Source organism: Vombatus ursinus, unplaced genomic scaffold (assembly GCF_900497805.2).
Source record: "Vombatus ursinus unplaced genomic scaffold, bare-nosed wombat genome assembly UNPS02014961.1, whole genome shotgun sequence".
Classification (NCBI taxonomy): Eukaryota; Metazoa; Chordata; class Mammalia; order Diprotodontia; family Vombatidae; genus Vombatus; species Vombatus ursinus.
In genome coordinates this window covers 1,966,154-1,989,275 of record NW_020954739.1, presented here as the reverse complement: position 1 = coordinate 1,989,275, position 23,122 = coordinate 1,966,154, and the positions used below count along the sequence as shown (strand labels likewise).

The 23,122-nt window shown below is 37.7% G+C and overlaps 1 protein-coding gene across 6 annotated transcripts in view; it reads right to left on the bottom strand.

Annotated features, from left to right (window-relative positions):
• Positions 1–23,122, bottom strand: part of EPS15L1 (epidermal growth factor receptor pathway substrate 15 like 1) — a 117,120-nt gene that overhangs the window by 37,681 nt on the left and 56,317 nt on the right. For all 6 annotated transcript variants that reach the window (XM_027845370.1, XM_027845368.1, XM_027845372.1 and 3 more), the window contains 5 exons: positions 19,411–19,537; positions 18,499–18,549; positions 17,441–17,571; positions 7,234–7,294; positions 5,979–6,061 (listed from right to left, as the gene is read on the bottom strand). In XM_027845370.1, coding sequence (XP_027701171.1) covers positions 5,979–6,061; positions 7,234–7,294; positions 17,441–17,571; positions 18,499–18,549; positions 19,411–19,537 — 453 coding nt within the window. The remainder of the gene's footprint in view (positions 1–5,978; positions 6,062–7,233; positions 7,295–17,440; positions 17,572–18,498; positions 18,550–19,410; positions 19,538–23,122) is intronic.

The window sequence follows — 23,122 nt, the reverse complement described above, 5'->3', positions numbered from 1 at the left end:
CATAGTGCTTTGCACAAAGTAAGTGCTTAATAAATGGTGCATGCATTCGTTCATTCATTCATTCATTCATTGTTCTCTACATTTTCTTGACACTGCTCTCTTCTGGTCCTTCTCTTATCTGTCTGACCAGTCTTCTGTCTCCTTTGCTGGATCTTCATTCACATCACTCCCACTAACCATAAGTGTCCTTCAATAATCTGTCCTAGATCCTTTTCTCCCTCTATACTATTTCAACTGGTAATCTCATCAGATCCCATGACTGTGATTTCAATTATCATCTCTATGCAGATGATTCTCAGATCTACTTATCCAGCCCTAACCTCTAGGTCTCCAGACTAATTTTTTTACTTGTCTATTAGACATCTCTCACTGGATGTCCCATAGATATCTTAAACTGAACATGCCCTAAGCTGCACTCATTATCTTTTCCCCAAATCCTTCCCTCTTCCCAATTTTCCTATTACCCCTGAGTGTATTATCACCTTCCCAGTTACTCAGGTTCATAATCTCTTTACTCTCTCTCATCCCCTATATCCAATCTGTCTTGTTATTTCTACCTTCACTGTACCTCCCATATTTGCCCCCTTCTTTCTTCTGCCACTGCCATTAACCTGTTACAGGCCCTCTTTACCTCACACCTAGACTACTGTGATAGCTTGCTGAATGGTTTCCCTGCTTCAAATGTCTCCCTCCACTCAGCTGTCAACCACATCTTCCTAAAGCACAAGTCTAATCCTGTCATCCCTCCATTCAATAAACTCCAATGGCTCCCTCCAAATACAAAATCTTCCCCACGGCTTTTAGAGTTCTTCATAAACTAGTTCCTTCCTACCTTTCCAGTCTTCTACCTTAAGCCTTTCTTCGTATCCCCCAGTGCTTAGCATAGTCTTTGGTATGAAGACACTTAATATTTACTGACTGATTTTATTCCCCTTCAAGTACTCTGCAATGACACTGGCCTCTTTGCATACAATATTCCATCTCCCAAATCGAGGTGTTTTTACTGGCTATCCTTTGTGCCTGAAATGCTTTCCCTCTTCATCTGCACCTCCTGCCTCCTTAGATTCCTTCACATCCCAGCTAAAATCCCATCTTCTGCAAGGCTTTCCCAGTTCTCATAATCTCAATGCCTTCAATCTGTTGATTAGTTCCAGTTGATCCTACATGTATCTTACTTGTATGTAGTTGTTTACATGTTGTCTCCCTCATTAGACTGGAATTTCTTGAGGGCTAGAAGTACGTTTTTGCCTTTCTCCGTATCCCCAGCACTTAACACAGTGCCTAGCATAGAGAAGATGTTCCATAAATGTTTGTTGTCTTGACTTGACTTGGTTAAGGATCAGTGGAGAAAGAAAGAGAAAGGATATCTGAACAGGGCTGAATATCCCAGGGCTACCATAGCTCAAGGGCCCCCTTCTACATCAGTGGTATCAAACTCAAATAGAAACAGGAGCCATTGAACCATACAAATTGACTTAAGAAACCACATATTAGCATTGTCTACATTGTATTGTATTTTTATTTATTTTGTTAAATATTTCCCAATAACATTTGCAACTGGTTTGTGGCCACTTGAGAATGCTAAGGCAGCACATCACAGAGATCTGACATCTTTCCTCAGCTCCCTGCATTCCACACCCAAGCCAGTAGTATATCCCCTTTCCAAACTGCTATGATATTTGTATATATTTTGCAAAAACTTAAACTGTATCCATATTGTCTTCCCCAATAGATTGTAAGCTCTGGGATTGTTTAACTTTTTTCTGGGTCTTTCCAGGGCTTAGCATAACAATTAGCACAAAATTAGTGCTTAACATAGCTTGATTACTTCTGTTACATACTTATTTACCTCGGCTATCAGCTCCCTATTGGCCATTTTTATTCTGTCCTTTCCAGTCTACCATCATTCTTCTTAGCAAAGAAAACAAGGAAAAAAGGAACAGCGCAGCTCGGCTTCCTTTCTGTCCTCATTGACTTAACCCCACCTGTAATGAGCAAAGGTCCAATCCCTTCATCATTCCTCCTTTTTTCCCCTAACATAAATTTTAAAACCCTTTGTATGGTTCTTTACTTTCTCTACCAACCCCAATTCCCTCTGGGCTTCAGCGCTGCTGCCACTCCCCATGGGCCTCATTTTTGTAGTCTTCCTTGATCACCTGCTTTGCTTCTACCTTTCATTCATCTTACTTAAAATCTAAAGTGGGTTGGCAAATTCTCTCGGCATGTATATCAATCTCTCTGGGAAACTTTTTTTTTGTCTTCATTAGAATTATTTTTTCTTTGTGTCTTTATAACTTCCGATCTCTCCTGGGCTAATTTCCTCAGCAGAATTTTAGTCTCTAAGATGCTAACTATTCTTCCTCTGAACTCTCTGAAAAATGCTCTCCCAGGATCTAGGTCACATGTCATACTATTCCCAGCTTTCCTCTTCAAGTAATAATAATTACAATAACACTACTGATGATGACAGTAACAACATCTATGCTTTAATAGGTAGCATCTAATAAATGCTTGTTGACTGCTGACTGACTGAATATGAATCATCAGTGTGACACGGAAGGCATAAATGCTAATGTTTGAGAAGGCTATACTTCGGGAAAAATGACATTTAGAACAAATGAGGCCATAGTGTCATTATATTCTGCCCTCATCAGATCACATCTGGAGTACATGTTCTGTTCTAGACACCACATTTTAAGAGAGACACTGACAGAATAGAGGACATACATAAGGGGCACCACAATGGTATGTTCGGAAGGTACTGGGGATGTTTAGCCTGAAAAAGAGAAGACTTAGAGAAAACATGAGGACTGCCTTCAAGCATCTTAAGGGCTATTAAGAGGAAGAGCAATTAGACTTGCTCTGCTGGCTCAAGAAAGCTGTGCTAATAGCTGCAGGAAGATTAGGGAGGATGGAGCCATGTTACTCTGCTCTGATCTGATCCCATTTGGAGGACCATTTTCAGATTTTGGGACACCACATTTTAAGAAGGACAATAATAAACTGAAGAACATCCAGAAGAGACCTTATAATCATGCAATAGGAGGACTGAGGAAATGTTTAGGAACTGGAGGAGATTCAAAAGCAATATGACAACTGCCTTCAAATATTTGAAGGGGTATCCTATGGAAGAGGGAGTAGACTTTTTCTCCTTGGCCCCATTGAGCTGAACTGGAAGTAAAAGGCAGAAGTTACAAAAAGGCAAATTTAGGCTTAATGTGAAGAAAAACTTGCTAAAATTAGAGTTATTCAAAAGTACTATGGGCTGCCCTGGGTGGTAATGGGTTCCACCTCACTGGAGATATTCAAGCTAAATACCCACTTGCTGGGGATACCAGAGAAGGAATTCTTCAGTGAAGGGTCTGACTAGATGGTTTCTGAGGTCTCTTTCAGTTTCTAGATTCCGTTTTTCTATGTTTTCATTTTTGCATACCCAGGTCTAAGCCTTACACATGGCAGGTGTTTAGTAAGTAAATGAACTGAATAAAGAAAATAAGGAACAAAAGCACATGGCTGCAACATGAAAGATGAAGCTTTGACTATCATTCAATTAGGAGTTAACGAAATACTGAAACCAAAACATCATCACGTTGGAAATTAAATTTTCCATTCAACTGTCCAACTTTTCCCAGTTGAACACAATCCCACGTTTGAACAGGAAGTGTGACTTTTTCTAAAAATCACCAATGCACATTTGTTTTCTAATTACTATTGTGAAAAACAGGCACACAGAGAGAAATAGAAGGTCTGAAATGGGACTAAAGTTAGAACTTCAAAAAATGAAAATAGGTCACTTTTTAAAACCCAGTTCTTATACCTAAAACAGTTAATTTGGTTCAGTAAAAAGAATACTGGAATGGAAACCAAGAGAATCAGAGGAAGGAATCTTAGTGGTTACCTAAGTCTGACTTCCAATCCCTTAAAGGAACTCCTTCTATAACATCTCACACTTGAACTTTTGAAATAACAGGACTTCTCCCTCAAAAAACTACTAACTTCAGTTGTGCCACTTTCTAACTGTGCCCATGGACAAGTCACTTAACCTCTTTGGGTCCCAATTTCCTCATCTCATTGTAAAACGAAGAGGTCAGACTAGATGCTTACTAAGGTTTCTTTCAGCTCTAAATCCCTATGATTCTACTTCTACAGTCACGGTGGGGACACTCCATACAGAGCTACTGCACTTTGAAAGTAAGTTTTTAAAAAGCCTACTTCTTTTGAAATTGCTGCCACCAAGTGGCAGAAGTTCTTAAAGCCAAACCCTACAAGGAAAAAGTTACAATTTTCTCAGAAAGAACTTTCTGATTTAAACTGAAACTGATTGTTTCTCTGTAATAGTGACCACTTTTAATAAAGTAGAAGCTAATTACATATTAGGCATGGCCAATGCACTCATGCGTTTAGCTTAATGGTATTTCTATATCAAAGAGGAGAGTTCTGTTGGAGGATTCATCACAGGGGAAGAGATGAAGAGGTTAAAAAATAACATCAATAAAAATTTTAAAGATGCCAAGAATAAATTTCTAGTTTGTTCTTCCCTCCTCAGAGCACACATATTCTAGAATCAAATACAGAGCTAGAAAGGATCTCAGAACACCCTCTTGTCCTGGCTCAAATCAGGAAATTTGGACTACTAGTGTTACCAATTGCAACCTGCTTTTATAAATGGATATCTGCCTCTGGGAAAAGACAACAAAAGACACCAAAGTTTAAAGGGAAAAAAATTTTATTTCTTTGCTCCATCTGCCTCGTGGATTTTTCTAAACTTGGTAGTTATAGAACAATCTCAATTTCTGGATAAAAGATTCTTCTCTCCTCATATCTGGAAAAGATCTAAGGCATATCCTTCTGTTTCTCTATCTCTTCTGCCGTATAAAAGGCAATTTTATTTTTCTTCATTAGGAATGACAATCAATTTCAGGTTGCTTGTTTATCTAAAGAATGTAGGCTTTCTTGGAAATAATAGACCAAAATCACACTTCTGCTGTTAGCCACAAGAGGTAGAGAACACACACCAGATTTTTGTTCCAATATCTACCATGATTTAGTACTGGCACAAACAAGTCCAAATGCAGTATTTCACATGGGCTTCTGCACAATGGAATGGGGCTAAGAACAGAATAAATGGCTACCATGACAACTGTTAGTCATGTTGACTATCATAAAGAAGCATCATGGATCAGTATTTATAAACTTTATCACTGAATCTGGGGTTTGTGTAAAACTAATGAATAATTTATTCAAATAGATCCTGACAGAAATTGAATATGTGAAGCCCAATTCTTTAGAGTTTCTCTTTAGTTATAAAAAAACAATCATGGTCTAACTAACAGTTCTGCAAACACCAGAAATGGTACTTAAGGCCCCTCCCACACCAAAGCACATGGCTGTGCACACTGCCTGTACTCAACGAATGTTTGCTGGAGTGCAGAACAGCTTGTGGAGGTTAGGATGTGCCAATGAGAGTGGCTGTGGAACTTCCACATTCAAATTCATTAGTAGTAACAATAACAAGTCAACTTTACTGGACTGTTTTGTAGGTAACAAAGGAAATTCTTCAAAAATATTAATATTTCTACTTTATAGAAGAAAAAACTAACATTCAGAGGAAGGAATTGACTAGTCTGCTATGGCATAGCTTACTGACTAGTAGTACCAGCATTCCCAAGCCGTGTGCAAACTGTCTCACCAAAACCAACAACTACCTCATCTGTGAATAAAAGACTAGAGAACCTCTCCATCTGGAGTGGTTCAGGTATATTATAATTTTGGTTAGAAGAAAAAATATGGGTTAGATAACTTCCAATGGTCCTGTCTAGTCCAGTTTCTCTCAACATTTGATACACATCATTGACAAGATTTTGACTTTTAGAGAGATGTATAATTAAAAATTATATAATTATATCCCATACCATAAAATCAATGAAAGAACACAACAATTTTAGAGAAGACGGAATGCTTCACTGAGCTGAGTTTACCTTTGACATTTGGCTGAAGTCCGCAAAGCCCTCACTACTACTGAAGGCACCACTTCCAAAGGGGTCTAAGGTTCCAAAGGGATCTGTAAGTTGTACCAAGAAAACAATTTTGTATATCTGTAACATTTCTTCTTAAAAAAACTGAAAAATCAGAAGCTTTCCACCCTAAATAACCCACAAAGATAATTAGGGTCTAGTTCTATTTATGTGTTCCTTATAGCAAATCAGGAAGCAATTCCTCAATAACAGTCTTTGAAAATTCCCACTTTAGTTAATCCACCAGTCACTCCTCAAACACGGCTTTCAGCTACAAGATTCTACACAACTCTAAGAAAATATTTGCATTTCAAACCAGCCAGAACTGTATTTAATCAAAAGAAATTATGTATATATTCTTGCAAAAACTTAACTGATCATGCTGAAAAATACAAACCATGTTGGGGAAAAAAGGGTAAAAGAGAGAGATAACACTTCAGGGGTAAACTTTTATCCATAACATTTGGCCTGAAAGTTTTTAATGCCTTTTAGGCTTCTTTGCTTGGTCATGACTGGTCGTGAATAATACACCACAGTGATGCTCCCACACGTGCTATCTCTCTTTATAAACAGACCTGGCTTAGCTGCCGGGCAGCTAAGCTCACAAAAGTAAAGAGGAGTTTTTACAGAATCCTTTTCATTCTCAGCACCCTGATAGTTTAATTACATTCTGCAATTTTCACACTATAAGGCTGTACCAGTTCAAGCCTTTCACCAATAACAATGCAAACTTCTCGTTCAATAAAGCTCTGAACTTTCTGAAGAAATGGAACTGAACTAAGAGAAGAAGAAGCCTGGCTGGCCCAATACTTGATGGGTGCCTGAAGCACAAGAAAAAAAAAATCGTATCACTGAAAACTAAAAATAAATTAATTAATTTAAAAATTAAAAAAAAAAAGAAAGGAAAATCTTATCACTTAAATCATATTCCCAGTAGTATATTTTCTTTTTCAAAGCTACTGCTTCTTATTGATGGGCATAACCAGATAGACGATACTAACTTGAAACTAATTCTCTAGCAAGGACTGGCTCTCAACTCTCACAATTTTTACAGATACAAAACAATGATAAACAAGATGCTACTGACATAAGAGAATAAAAGATACACTTTTTAAATAAAAAAACCTCCAGTTCATGCATATGAATGCACTGGTTAGCATTAATAAGCCATTTATATTTTTTTAAAAGGAAGAGGAAAGAAAGGAGATTTCCCTCTTACCTGTTCCTTTTGAAGAGATACTGGAGGATGAAAAAGGATCACTGACTTCAAAGGGGTCAGGCTAAATGATGCAAAAAGACAAATAAATGCAATTAGTGACTCTACTTACATGAACTAAAAACTTCTATTTGATAATTATGTAAAAGTCACAAAACACACTTATCTACTGAATACTTCTTATTAAGTGTCTACTGTGTACAAAACATATTCAAGATACAAAGTTTAGATAAGACATTACCAATGTCCTCATGGAACACGAAGTCTAGTATAAAGGGGTAAAATATAAAAACGACATCTCCCTCTCCCAATTCTGGGCATTTTCACTGACTGTCTGTTCCCCTATGCCTGGAATTTCCTAGCTAAAATTCCATCTTCTGCAAAAATCCTTTTCGGATCCCTGTTCATACTAGTGTTGTCCTTCTATCCAGATCTTGATTCCACATGGTTATTTGCATGTAGTCTCCTTCATTAGAATGTGAACTCCTTAAAGGAGAGACTTTTTTTTTTACCTTTCTTCATATCTCCAGAGCTCAGCCCCAGTGCCTAGAACATAGCAGATGTTTAATAAGTGCCTGTTGACAGAATGAAACACAGATAACTAGAATACAATATACAGGATATCCCAAAATAATTTTGAGACACCTTGTAGTATATGATAAATATATCAGAAATTTACAGAATCATGTGTTATGTGAATGCCATTACCAACAGGGGCTCAGAGAAGGCTTAACGTAGAAAGTGTCATTTAAGCTGGCTGATAAAAGATGTACAGGAATTCAGCAGGCAAAGAAATAGATGAAAGACATCCCCAGGCATTAGGGGAATGGCAAAAGTAAAGTCACAGGGACAAGAGAAGACAGTGAATATAGAGCAGTCTCATTTGGCTAGAGGGAAGCCTATGTCAAAAATGTAATATGAGAGGACGAAAGCACATCTAAACCTTAAATTATACAAGAAAGTAGCAATGAAATCTATTTGGTACTGACGAAAAAAAATTTTTTTTAAAGATCAGTGGAGGCAGTTAGATGGGCAGTGGAGAGAGCATCAACCCTGGGGGTCATGAGGATCTGAGTTCAAAACCAGCCTCAGACACTTGACACTTACAAGCTGTGTGACCCTGGGCAAGTCACTAAAACCCCAACTGTCTTGCAAAAATAAAATAAAATAAAATGACCAATGAAACAGATTAGATTTTTAAAAAAGACTTAGAAACAAATGAATCTAAGAATATAAATTTCTTACAGAAATCCTTGAGAACAGTTAGGAAAACTAGAAAACAGTTTGGCAGAAATGAGGTTTAGTCCACTAGCTTACATATATCACAAGAAGCTTCAAGTGGATATATGACTTGAATGTTAACACCAAAAATCAGGAAAGAACCAGGTCAGGTTCATACCTATGAATGAGGGGAGAGTTTATTAATCAAATAATGAGTGGACATAAATAATCCCAAAAGATGCTTAACTACTCAAATGCACTGTGATCAGTTCAGGACTTTCTGACAACAAAGATCATAACCTATCCATGCATATCATTCCCGTCTGACTCTTGTACATATCTTCCAAAAAGCTAGCCCCATGGGATCCACCCCATGGGTCCAAGAGGCCTTCCTCACTTTCTTCCCACACTGTAGGGACACCAGTAAAACATTCTGCCTGTCTCATCCATCATCCAATATTCTTTCCATATGACCAACCCAACTTCTCTTCTTATGGTATCACTAACCCAAACTGCAGTCTCTGACTGCTGTGCTTCAGAGCTCCTCATCTGCTATAAACTGCAGCCTGCTCACAACCACCAGGAACCTCTTCATTGCCCTAAATATGAAACTTCATTTGTCAGAAGCAGTTATATTTTGTGTCTTGTTGCTATCTAGCAGCACCTATAGAAAGTTAGTATTGAAAAGGGTGAACTTTGCTTTTATGAGAAGCTTGAGGTTAGTAAAGGAGCCCTGCAATTTCCCAAAAGCAATCCAGCCTGCTCTCCTCTTCCTATTCAATTCTGGGCTCAACTCACTGTCCATCCCAGATACACATACTGTTGGAGGGCGCTTTATGTGCATACTGAAATCTGGCACAATAGACATTCATCCACTTGCTTTTTCCTCAGTGTATGCAGAGATCAAACTCTTTTGAGTGATTACAGTTGTCTTCCAGGGGGCTCTACAATGTCCTGGGGATTTATGCAATCAGCATGATGACATCTGCAAACAGGAATATCTGGAGGGCCACACCTTCCATACAAAATCTGTCTAAGAACTAGACTCTGTTAGATTTCTTCCATCAAAGAGCAAATACTTCTGGCAGCAGTATATCTACCTGTTTTCTGCATTTTCTGATGTTTATTATCAGAGGGTCATCAAATAGGGTTATTTCTTCCAAGAAAGATTCTGATTCTGACTTATGGATGGGAAAGACCTTGTTAAAAGGCTGGAAGGCGGCATTTTGCTCAGTATCAAATGCTTTTCATAATAAACAAATAATAAACCCACTGGGATCTCATATTCTCTACATCTTTCAGTTAATTGTGAAATGGTAAAGATGTGGTCCATTGTTGCTTATCACTTGTGAAATCCCATTTGTTTCCTCTTAATACCCTCATGCCAAAGACGACCTCAATTCACATATGGACAACTCTCATAAATATTTTGCATAGACAGGAGAGTAAGCAGGTTAGTCAACAGCTAATGTTGTCCTTTTAATCACCTATGTCAGTGTTAATGATTCCAAGAGTTCTTCCATGCCTTTGGAATAGTCCACTCCTTAATACACCTTGTATACCAGCTCTGTAACATGTTCATAATTCTTCATTTTTACTAGTTCCAATATCAAATTTACTAAGCCAATAGTCTAATTATCCACAGACAACCAACTCAAATAACTCCCCATCTGTAAGAAATTCCATCCGCCTCTATTTCATTCTTCATTGTGTTATTTGGTGCTTGCCTTGTCCAACACCTACCAATTCTTCTACAAAGGACAGCATTCATGATGGAGAAGCATGAGGCTTCTCTATGAGCTATGCATCTTGAACCTCCCTTATTCCTTCTTCCCGAACCTTGCTTTCTGATTTATTTCTCCCCATCATCACCTTTTCCCTTCTTTGCTTTAATGTCGCCAAATACCAGAGTGTATGTTGATTTGATTTATCAAGTCATATCAAGTTCTCTGTAGAATTTCTCTACCACCTTGTCGTTGCCAACTAATGTTGGTGCATAAGCTCCAATTATTCTGATGATGGTCTTTTTACAAATACTTAACATTAATACACAATACTTGATGATCAAATATTAAATTAAATAATGCAACTTGTTGCCTCTGGGTATATGATAAAATCCACTCTGCCAACCCCTTTCTTTCACTCGCCAGGGAGTACTTGGGAACCATTGAGTTGCAGCTTCCTTCTTTTAACTTCATTTATGGCAAGAATGTGAAGAGTGACACAATTCAGCTCCTCCCAAAACAGGTTTCCTCACTATTCATTGGACCAAGGCCTCACATTTGAGTATCAATAGACAGATTAAAGTTTACTGACAATCTAGAACCTGTAATTCTTAGCTCTCTCTGCCCCCTTTCTCACAACTCTGGACCATCACTGAACAATAAGAAGTGGCAGATAGAGTGCTGGACTAAAAGTCAGGAAGACCTAGTTTGAATCTTGCCCTTAAGTGCTTACTATCTACATGACCCTGGCAAAGATTTAACCTCTCCATGCCCCATTTCCCTCAACTGTAAAATGAAGGGCTTAGATCCAGTGATCTCTATTGTCTATTCCAGCCCCAGATCTATGATCCCATGAAGTAGAAGAGGGCTGCACAGGGCTGAAGGCCATCTTTTTTTCCTTGTTTCATGGGCTGCCATAGCAAAATAAATGAATAAATAGCCAAGTGACTAGCTTACTGGTGATTCTCAAAAAACAATCTATTACCAGGTCCAAGTTAGAAATCTTCCCAGCATGGCAAAACCTGCTAAAGATTAAATTCTACTAGCATTGCCTTTGAGAATCCTCCAAATCATAATGAGGCTTTGGAGTAGGACTTCATGGACTATCACTAAAGATATAATACATAAGTTCAATACTCAAATTGAAAAGCTTTTGTACGAATAAAATTAATGCAACTTGGATAAAATGAGGGGAAATCCCTAAGCTGAATAGCCACGATAAAGGTTAAGTATCCAAAATTTGTAAGACCAAGAGATGTTCCGCAAAGAAAATGTGGCCAAACAATATGAATAAACAGTTTTCAAAAGAAGAATTGCTAACTCTAAATGATCATTTGAAAACATGTTACAAATCACTAATAACAAGAGAATTACAAATCAAAACTACTTCACAACTAGCCAACTAGTAGGATGACAAAAGACAGGAACAATCAATGTGGGAGGGACTATGGAAAGAACAGTTATAATAATTCACTGTTGGTGGAGCTAAGTAGTCTAACCATCATGAAAAGCCATTTCAAAGTACATAAGAAAGTAACTAAGAAGTCCACTCCCTTTGACCCAAAGATCATACTGCAACACATGTAATTCAAGGAGACCAAAGACAGAAATAACGGTCTAATATGCACCAAAACATTTCTAGCAGCACTTTCTGTTGTAACAAAGAAATGGAACCAATTAGAAAGGGAAGAGCTAAATGAATTGTGGCAAATAAACTGCAATGAAATATTATTGGGCCATAAAGACCTATTCAGAAAGAATTCAAAGAAGCATGGGAAGTCTTAAATGAACTAATACCAAGTGAAGTAAAAGAACTGGAACAATGTAGAAAAGAACAATAATGGAAATGGAAAGAACAAAAAAGCCTGAACTGAACACTGTGTAATTAAAATGATCAAATCTCTGCTCTCAGAGAGAGGAGAAAACACACTTTCCTTCTTTTGAAGAGAAGGGAGATTGTAGGTATGAACCAATGTGTATAATGTCAGACTCAGCATGTGTCAATCAATGAACTCCTTTCGGTTTTTCTTGTTACAAAGGATGGCTTTCTGGGGGAGACTATATTTGGAAATAAACAAAAGGTACTGATAAAAAATTCTCTTTAGAAGAACAAAATATGAAATAAGCCTAGAAAGGAAGCATGACACTCAACTACAGAGAAAATGAAGGCATGGCAAAGTATGAACTTTATACCTTAGGGGCAGTAAGGTGGTGCAGTGGAGAGAGTACTAGCCCTGTTGTTCCAATCCTGCCTCAGATACCTCATAGCTCTGTGACCTTAGGTAGGTCACAACAGCACCTCCCTCCCAGAGCTGTTGTGAAAATCAAATGAGATAATATTTGTAAAGCATTTAAAGCAGTGCCTGGCACAAGGCAGGCACTTTATGAATGCTTGCTCCCTTCTCCCTTCCCTCCATAGTAGGCAATAGGATGCCACTAATGTTTGGAGCAAAGGAATGAGAAATTTAGCAAGGTAGAGCGGGCAGAATTTTGGACTTTAGTTAGAAAGTCCCATCTTAGTTGAATGTCACCTCCCATATTTCTTCTTGGCTATATTTATTATAGCCAAACCAAATACCATCACTGAGTCTGTTTCCTTATCTGTAAAACTGGGCTAATATTACCCACAGTCCCTACTTCTACAGGGTTACTGTGAGACGCAAATGCAATAATGTAAAGCACTTCCAAACCTTAAAAGTACTACGTAAATGTGAATTACTATTATTAAGTCTAAACTCATATATAAGAAGGATTAATCTAGCACCAAATAAGGAAAGATTAGAAGCAAGAGGCATGAGAGGCAGAAAGATATGTTAAGAGGCTACTTCAACAATCAAGGTCAATGTTAACAAGCACCTATGTTAGGGTAGTGGTAGTAGAAACAGAAACATATCACAGAAGTAGAAACAATAGGAATTAGTTATAACTTGGACATGAGAAGTTAGAAGTGACAGAGATGCAGAAAACAAAACCAAAAATGAAAGAAATTAAGATCAATAAAGTGTTTTGAAAGTGCCCAGGAGAAAACAAAAAAAAAGTTCAGAAGGGGCCAAAAAAAAATACAACAGGACAATTTTGTGATTACCTTGTTAAATTTAATATATACCTTCTTTAATTTATACTTTAAAAAAGCTAAACTGTACATAATAGAAGTTAATGGTTTTATATATGAACCTTTTTTTTGTTCTCTGTGTATTAAAATGTTCATGTTTGTGATTATGTTTATAATAAAAAAATTGTTTTTTAGTGAGAGGGGAACAATGGAAAACAGATGGTACTAACTGCTAGAAAGCAAAGTCAAAAGTAGGAACAGATTTAGAAGGTACAGTGAGTGATAGGCTCAACATAGGGTGTGTTTAATTTGAAGTTATGGTGGGAGACCCAAATGGAGAGATCTTGTAAACAGGTGGAGATATGAGTCTAGATTTAGAAAATAGATTTATGAGTTATCCATACAGTAGTAGTAACTGAAGTTAGGGAATGAATTGAGAAGGGAGCCATGTAGAGATGAAAAAAAGGTCAAAGACAGAATCTTAGGGAATTCCCTCCATAAGAGGTCAAGTGCCTAGTGGAGACAGAGGAGTGGTAAGAGATAAAAGGAAAACTAGGAGAATATGCTTTCTCTGAGGTCAAGAGACGAAAGAGCACCCAGAAGAAGACAGTGTTAAATATGCAGAAGAATCAAAAAGGATGAGGACTGAACAAAAGTTGTGAATTTTTGTGGTCAGGAGATAATTTGGGGGCTAAGGAGGGAAAGAGTTATAAATAATTGGCACCAATAACAACACTTTCCAGAAGTTAAACAGTCTTGGTCCCTGAGAAGTAAGAAAATACACCTCCTTCCCTTAATGGCAGAGGTGGAGGACTATGGGTGTGGAATACCACACATACTGTCCGATGTAGTCAATGTGTTGGTTGTTTTTGCTGAACTGTTTTTTTTTTTTTATTCTGCTACTTAATTTCAATTCAACAAGCATTCCCCTCCTTTACCTACCCTGTGCCTACCACTGTACAAACTGAGTGAAGATATTCATTCAATAAATATTTATTAAGCATCTACTATGTGCCCAGCAATGTGATAAGCACAAAAGGACACAAAAAGAGGCAAAAGACAGTCTCTGCTTTCAAGGAACTTACAATCTAACCTAATACAAAAAATATGAGATAATCTCTAACCTTAAAGGATTTTAGAGTCTTGTTGGAGAAACATAAAAGAATTTCTCAAATTAGAGAATATAAGACAGTACAAATATATCCTGACTAACACTGTTAACTAGTTCCACCAAAAACAATATTATGGAGGCAATTAGCATCATTGGTACAATGTCTGAATGGGTTGCCAGTCTAATAAAATATCCCAATGGGGTTTTGAAACATTGTAGTGTGGTCATAATGTACTAACAATTCAATCAAGTGATTAATCAACAAGCATTTATTAAACAACTTTTATGGACCAAATACTGTTTTAAATGCTGGGAACACAAAAACAAAAGTGACAGTCTCCACTATGAAGTTTACATTCTAACAAAGAAATAAATAAGGAGGGCTCTATACAGAACACATACAAAATGAGGACAAGGTAGTTTTTGAGGAGGTGCACCAGCAGCTGAGAAGGAATCAGGAAAAGACTTCATGAAGAAGGCAGAGCTGAAGCTGAGTCTTGAAGGAAACTAGGCATTTCCGGAGGCAGAGGTGAGGAAAGGAATACCTGCCCAGCCTGAGGCCAAAGGCACAGAGAGAGACAGAAGATGGAATAGCAAGTAGACCGGGACATCTTAGGCTGGTATGTCTTGGACCACAGGGCACATGGAGGGCATAATGTATAGGACTGGAAGGGTAGGAAGGGGTCAGGTTATGAAAAGCTTTCAATACCAAATGGAATTTATATTGGATCTTAGAGGCTGACTCTGCCTATGGAGTGAATGGTGTTTATCAAGTAGCAGAATGACACGGTCATCCCTATTTCAGGAAAACCACTTTAGAAGCTGTGCAGAGGATAGAAAGGATAGGAGAGAGGCATGAGGTAGGGAGACCTAATAGAAGGCTACTGCATTACTTCAAGTGAGAAGGGACAATGGTTTGGACTAGGGCAGTGGTTAGTTGTGTGAACAGACAAAAGGGGAGAGATTCAAGAGATGCTGTGGTGGTAAGATTTGGCAACTGACTAGATATGTGGAATGAGGATAAGTGAAGAGTCAAAAATGACATGGGGATTGTGAGGCTGCACGGTTAGAAGGATGCCTCCAACAGTATTGAGGTAGGGTTGGAAGAGGGGGTAGTAGCGAACTCTTTTTTTGGACATGGTTGAGATGTCTAAGGGACAGCTGATGTGAAATGACCAAAGGCATCTGGAGACATGGTAGTAGAATCACAAGCAGTACTAGGGTTGGGAGCCGTCTAGCTGTTGTTGCTATTTGTCCTTCATTTTTTAAGAGGACCAATGACATTGTAGGATGAGGACTTGTCTTGCAGAGAAGCTAGAGTTTTGGTTACCTCCCTTGATGTAACCGTTGTGTTGTTCTTTATATTAACAGTATGTAAACTTAACGTTCCTCATTTGTTCCAATTTGTGTTTTGACTACATACAGATAACCAGAAAATTTCCACACACACACACACGTTGCACAAAGTCATCAGCCTCACACTCTTCTTGAGTCACAGAAGTCCAGTGGAAAGACCAAAGTCCAGACGACTGGTGATGGCCTGAGATGCAGTGGATGACCTTGGTGTCTGCAATGCTTCAGCTGCCTGAATGGCCACTGAACAAATTCCTCCCATCCACTCATTCTGCCTAAGAGGAAGTCTTCACATGCTTGGGGTAGACATCCCCCAACTCACCTACCAGTTTGAAGCCTGTTGATTACCCTCAACCTCGTTTAGCCTGCCGGCCGAGATGGTTTTACCAGGGTGGCCACTTCACATGCTACAGCTTCTTGGAGCAACAGGTGAGAGGGTTGACTGGCTGGACACCAGAGGGGGATGAGAAGCCCTGAAAAGGCCTTGGCAATCCCTCACATCAGAGGTGCTGGTCCTCCCTTAACATCCCATACACTACACAGCTACATAAAAATGATAACTGAACCCACAGGAGCTAATGAGGTCACCAAGAGAAAATCACATTACTAAAAAATTATACCGGACGTGTCTGTTTAGAATAAAATACTAAAACTAATTAAGCATACAAACTGATGATACAGACAATAAATGGCACTGTAACCACAGCAATATTGGTGGAAGTTATCTAGATAGTTTCATTAAAGAAGTAGGAGTAAGTAGGAATCAGTATAGCATATTTTGGTGGACAATGAGGATACTAAACTGGCTATTGTACTCAGTAATAAGAAATGAGGATGGATAACTAAGCAAGATTGTATGGGGATAGGGTTAAGGGATAGGCAAAAGAATACTGGGAATCAGATTATGTATGCCAGGCTGAAGAATCTAGACTTTTATCAGAAGACAGGTGAGAACTATTTTAAGTTCTTAAGGAGGGAAAGGATACAAGAGAAGAAACATGATATAGTGGAGATGGTGAACTTACAGCAGCATAAGGAAGTCTGGATTTAAATCCCAGTTCTACCCCTTAGTAATTATCTAACAGAAGGCAAATAATATATTATTAACCTCTCTGACTTGCACTGCCCTCCTTTGTAACACTAACAACTATTTAAACTAACCTACCCCACATAAGTGAAAGCCTGTGTAAAGTATAAAGAGCTACATAAAAGAGAGCTATATTATTAACAACTTCAATACATGTATTAAGCACCTATTATACACAGGGCACTGCACTCTTCACAGTAACCATATTAAAACATTTCCTGAAAAATTCTCTAACTTGCAAAAACAAATAAATCAATGACTCCCATTACATAATGAGAAAGAAACTAACAATGAAGGGTTTCTCTAAGATCATGAAAAGCATTCAAGGCATATATCCAATATAACCTTATTCTGTTTCAGAGTGTCATTGATATGTAATAGCCCAATTGCCACCTTGACATTGCTGTAAAGTATATTGTTGGGTTCATTATCATCAGTCCTGCATCTCTATCCCCTACTACATTTAGCTCTAGGGCCCACCAACTCCCTTTCACTCCCTCCATTTCTAAAAAAGAGTTCATATTTAATACTGTTCCTAAGGCACTAACTATTCCTTATTCTTCTGTCATGTCTTCGTGGCAAAGCAATTAAAAGTGTTTAGTTATTCCTGTGCATATGTGTATATTTTATACATCTATTATCTATCTTAAAGAATCACTTACTTTTGAAGATGAGGAAGGGTTTTTTGTGAATGGATCTGAGGTAAATGGATCACTCTTGACTTGTTTCTTGAAGTAATCATCGGAGCTACGAAATGGATCACTTTCTTTGAAAGGATCCCCTCCAAATGGATCTAAAATTTAGTGATAGAAAATGAATGAATAAACACCAATTCACAAATGCTAAATACATCAGTAACCCATAGATGGACTACTCTACTTGACTGTTCAAAAAATGTACATTTAAAGTTCCAACTAAAACGAAACTTTTGCAATTTTAGGTATGATCAATAAAGACATTAGAAGATAGACATACTAATTAGCAATGCTATGGAGAAAGGAAGACGGCAAAGAAAGGAGAGCGATATCAGGGCTTTCTGTTAAATAATCGACATCATTCCTCGTACAAAGGTAGGACTAGCAGTTTGCTTCAGACACTCTGCAGCATGGTAGAAAGAGCCATGGAGTTGGCATCAGAAGATGTAGGTTCACTGTGTGCTAGCTATGAGACCTTAAGCGAGTCACTTGTCTTATTCCTCATCTATAAAATGGAAGTAACACATCTGCCCTGTGTACCTCACAGGATTGTTGTGAAGATACAATGAGGTTATTTATAGAAAGGGTTTCACAAACCAGAAAGCACTATAAAAATATTGGCTTTTATGACCAACATTTCCTGAGGCCCCCGTGAACAAGTGTGACATAGATCCCTTGCTACCAGTCCAAGGGTAACATTCTGTGACATTGAACCAGGCTGTCATGGACAAGTACTTACTATCACCTGGCTATCAGGAGCTTCCTTTGCAGTTTTGCTCCTCACCTTGCTGTGAAATGGACAAGAAGGGGCATAAAACTGCAAAAAGGAGAGGAGATGACAATTTCAGCTTCCTTTAGAAACTAAACACACTTACTATTCTGTTGGACTAGATTCTACTCGGGGAAGCTGGGAGGTATTGATTTTTTCAGTTTTCCTCAACTTAAGCAAAGAACAAGATATGCTCTGTAGACTACACTGTTCTGGGAGGATTCCATGAAAATGTTCCTTGAAAAAAATCTTTTACCTGCTGAAGTCATTTGTTGTTCTGCGAAAGGGTCATTCTGGAAGGGGTCACCTAGATTTAAAAAGGGGGAAATACTCAAATTTAAGGCTTCTGAAAACATTATTTACTTGCACATTTCCCTTTGTTAATTCCCCCATTTGTGGAAGAAAAATGCCTCTCCTTTTACCCCGACATAATTCTCTACAAACACACTTTTTTCTTTTGCTTTGGAACAGCAATTCTTACTAAATGCACAATTTTTCTAAGTACAGATACTATGTCTTTGCTAATAAAAAAGCAAAATTAAAGGAACTGCATGTAGGCTGTGTGCCACAAGCTAGGTGGGACAGACCAGAGAGCCAGTCAGAACTCCCTCCTGAGGTCAGTTCCTGGTGTAGCTCTGTCTTCCTGCGGCCTGAGATGCCAGGCTGTCAGACCCACTCCTAATGCAACACTGTAGAGGGAACGAGCAGCAGAGGCTGGAGCTAAATTTAGCAGCCGCCTGATGCTTCCCCTAAATGAAAGTGTTTTTCAAAATCTGCAATCTGAAACTTTAAAGGAAAAGAAATTTGAACATCACCTTGAATGTGCTTACAAATCACCTTCCTCTCCCTACTTCACACTGTTTTTCTCACAGACCCTCCTCATAAAACAGTCTTTGGCTCTAAGCTAAAGGAAGGAAGAAATGTTAGGAGAGCAATAATCCAATCGCAGTAACTTTGCTAGACTGCCGTGTAACTGAGTGAATTACTGCTCTTTAACAGGGATATGAATCGAAAGATCAATGAGGGTTTGTGAAGCATGTCTTTTGACCAAGACCCAAATGTTCATATAATTTCCACTTTATTCTGATCATTTTAGAGTAAAATTACTACATAAATATGGCATTAGGTATACATAATCTTTTGATCAATAATATTAACCCCTACTTACTGCCTTTGAAGGGATCAGCTCCTTTAAATGGATCAGATTTGAAAGGATCCTCTGTCTGGAAAGGGTCTGTATGCAATTCTTGTGCACTGTTGCTAAATAATAAGGCTTTATTCTTGAATGGATCATCCTACAATTATAGGGAGAAACAGTATAAGGCTTTTATCATTTAAAATTATAAATCATTCAAAATGTAGATTTCCAAAAATATTTTCATGTTTCCTTCTAAATACTGAAATCCTAAAATGAATAGCTACTGAAATAAAGGTCAAAGAAGTGTCTTCCTTAATGTAAATTTAAGAGAAAAATTTTAAGGTCTTATTCAAGTAATTGATGGTTTCTTTCTCTTTTTCACACATACAGAATCTACTATTCCTTTAAAAAAAATCTTAGTGGGAAAACCTACCTACATAAGTATTTTAAATTATGCATTTTACTGAATGTTTTTCCAAAATCCTCCCCCCTCGCCACTTTAAAGCACAATGGCTAACTAGATTATAATACTAAGGGGGAAGGGGGGAGTATCTGTATTTTTAAATTATAGCTATCACAATTTATCATAACACACACATTAGATACCAGTACAAACTAAGGAAATCTATATTATAAACGTACACTTTTTATTTTCAAGCCCTATAAAAGGCTAACTTCTAATGTAGACAGTAATAGAATATGCATATCATCTAGAAATAATGACCACATTTTGGTTAATGAAGATAAACTGTTTGTTAGTTAAAACAGAGAAGTTTCGTTATAGCAGAACAAACATTAACTCTGCCAAACATAATAAATTATTTAGCTTCCACCATGTTGGTATACCAAGCCCAAAATGTTATCCAAATTGACCAAAATTGGGATCATTATCAATTATAAAGCCGGGGCCATAAAAGCATAGGAGGCAGTTAAGAAAAAACTTTGTCAGTCAATAGAGTCTATGACAAGGTTAACAATACAATGAAATCAATTCCATTTAGCAATACAGTTTTCAGTGGTGCTTGGTTAAAATGTAGTTTTTCAGATCTCCTAATAATAAAAGGCCTTACCCCAAATTAATAGTCTCCACTGTCCTCAATCTGGGATTCCGGGGTTTAACGAATAGCTATACCCTCTGCCGAGTACAGAACATTATTTTTCTTACCTGAGAAAGGTTATCAGTAGTCTTCAACAACACGGCCTACCAAAGTAGGCACCAGAGCCAGATTCTTGGGCTATTTGCCCAATATACCATCCAAGAACCTTGGATGCTACAAATAGTGCAAGGATTCTGTATAGGTATAACAGTGCTAAGAGCCAAATAATGAAAACATTCAGCTAACATGCAGTGAAATTCTTGGATACAGGAAGAAAAAAAATGAAAAAGTCCTATTTCATGGGAGTAGACTGACCAGTCAGGGAAATAAATCTCTTGTACCACACCATGTTTGGAAGGGATTTATTTGTTTTCAAAGAATGATAGAGAAGAATGAGAGAGCTGGGTAACATGGTAGATTAAGAATGAAAACATTTTCTTATGGCAGACATTTCCATTTTATTTTTACATTTACATTAGATTATTCTAAATATTCCGCAATCCATCAACTACAGCTATGGGATTATGATTCCATGATCACCAACCACCAGTTTGGTGGTCAGACCACAAAGTAATGGAATTCTGAAATGGATCTCTAATGTCTCTCAAGGAACTGTAATTTATGTAAATCAGTATTCTTAGGTTCCTTTAATAGAAAAGGTCTATGGAAAATACTGGTACAATTAGTGTGGTTTAGTGTTCAGATGGTTGGCAAGTTAGAAAATAACATTTTTAAAAATGTAGAGTGCATCAAGGTAATCCATCCAGTGTCTACCTAACAATGAAAAATAATGGAGCTGCCTTCTGAGGCCCCCTAAGTGCAAGGGAAAAGGACTGATGATGACTGACTGACCACTGTGAAAAAAGCAAACCCTCTTAACTAAAAAATTCACTGACCACAGATGTAAAGTTATGTATTCTAAAGCACCATGACAACTCCAAAATGTCATCAAAGGCATTATCAACTAAATTTCCTTTGCTCGAGAAGAGTGCTAGATCTATGCCTAAGATGTGATAGAGAGGCAGGTCCTTGAGAGGAGGGTAAGGTTTTCAGTGAGGTTCAAGTCTGCAATGATTTTTCTTCTTTCAGTCAAAAGTAACTTGGTAGGCAGAATGAATGGTGCAAAGAAGATGAGGCTAATATGCTTGGAATCAGATCATGTGAAAGCTTTAAGATGTCATCAGCAGGGTCATTTCCTTCCACCTCTGCAAATCGCAATCTCTCCACATTCCATCAGTTGCTGTGGGACCAGCCCCTTCCAGTGATCAGCCTCTCTGTACTTATCTAGGTCATTCCTCAGACAAGGGGCACAGTCCAGTGGCAGGCTTGTGGCTGAAGCCTCCCCAACTTGGCAGGCCTGCCAGAGTTTATGTCCTGCTGGCATAGCCAACAAAGACCCAGGGTCCCCAGTGGACCCAATGCCACAATGAGGCATAGGAGCAGGATTTCAATGGAGGGTGTAATCAGATAAGAGAAAAGGATGTTTTAAGAAACTTTTGTCACTTGGAGTTGGTAACATTACTTGAATTTAAGAAATAACAGGATAAATAGCAACTTTCAGGAAGTATAAATTAAACTTTGCTTAGACAATGCTAGATGTGTTTCTTCAGTTATTTATTCCCTTAGAAACAAAATCTTAACGAGAACTAAAAGATGCCTCTCCTCTGATCAGTTGTAATCGTCATTTTTTGCAGTAAACAAAAAACCCTTTTCAAACTATGTTTATTAAGAAACAGAAACAAACAAATAAGGTTTTTAAAGTTGTATTTGTACAATAAGATAATTATTGGTTTTGGTGGTGGTGGTGGTGTTCTTTTCCAAAAACTAGCAGTTCTTTACTTAACATTTATGACATAAACATTCCCAAGATCAGTTAATTTTCATGTAAACGTAGCTATACTTTAAAGATGAACAAAAATAATGAGAAAAGTAAAATCTGTGGGGAAGAAAGTTGGCCATGTTACAAAGCACACTGAATGCCATGTCAACTCCAATTTTTTTCCCCCAAGGAAACCAATTTTATGAAATATTGCAGAAGTGATACTTAAAAGTGAACTGTACTAGGAATAAAACTTAATTACCACAGTTCAAAAGCCTAATGTTAAGAATACTAGACAAAATAAAATATGCAATTTTTAAAATAAAATTGGAAGAAAATACACAGAACAAGTAATGAATAGTAGAAAATTTGAACTTCTGGCTCATGTAATTTATCAAAGATGACTACTAATATTTTAATTTTTAAAGTAATGTTAATAGATTCTGTAACATAAAGACTTCTTTGAGAAAATACTGACCTTTTAAAACGTGTGGAACAACTAAAAGATACTTTGGATCACATGTTGAAAGTTCCACAAGAAGAAAGCTAACTGGTAAATGAAATGAAGAGGTAGTACAGAAGGAATGCCAGGGCATCAAGCAGTAGCTGGAGAGAAGAAGTAAATTAGGAAAACTAAAAAGCACTGTGCAAGAGAACCAGAGAAAGATAATTCTCCCTAGTTGATAGGTATGACCAAACTGTATAGCTATACAGCAAGGAAAAAATGTCAAGAATTAAACTGATATAAAGATGTCAGGCATGTTTAGAAAAGAGGAGTCTGCATTATTACAAGGAAAAAAGGAACCACTTAACAAATGAGGCCAGA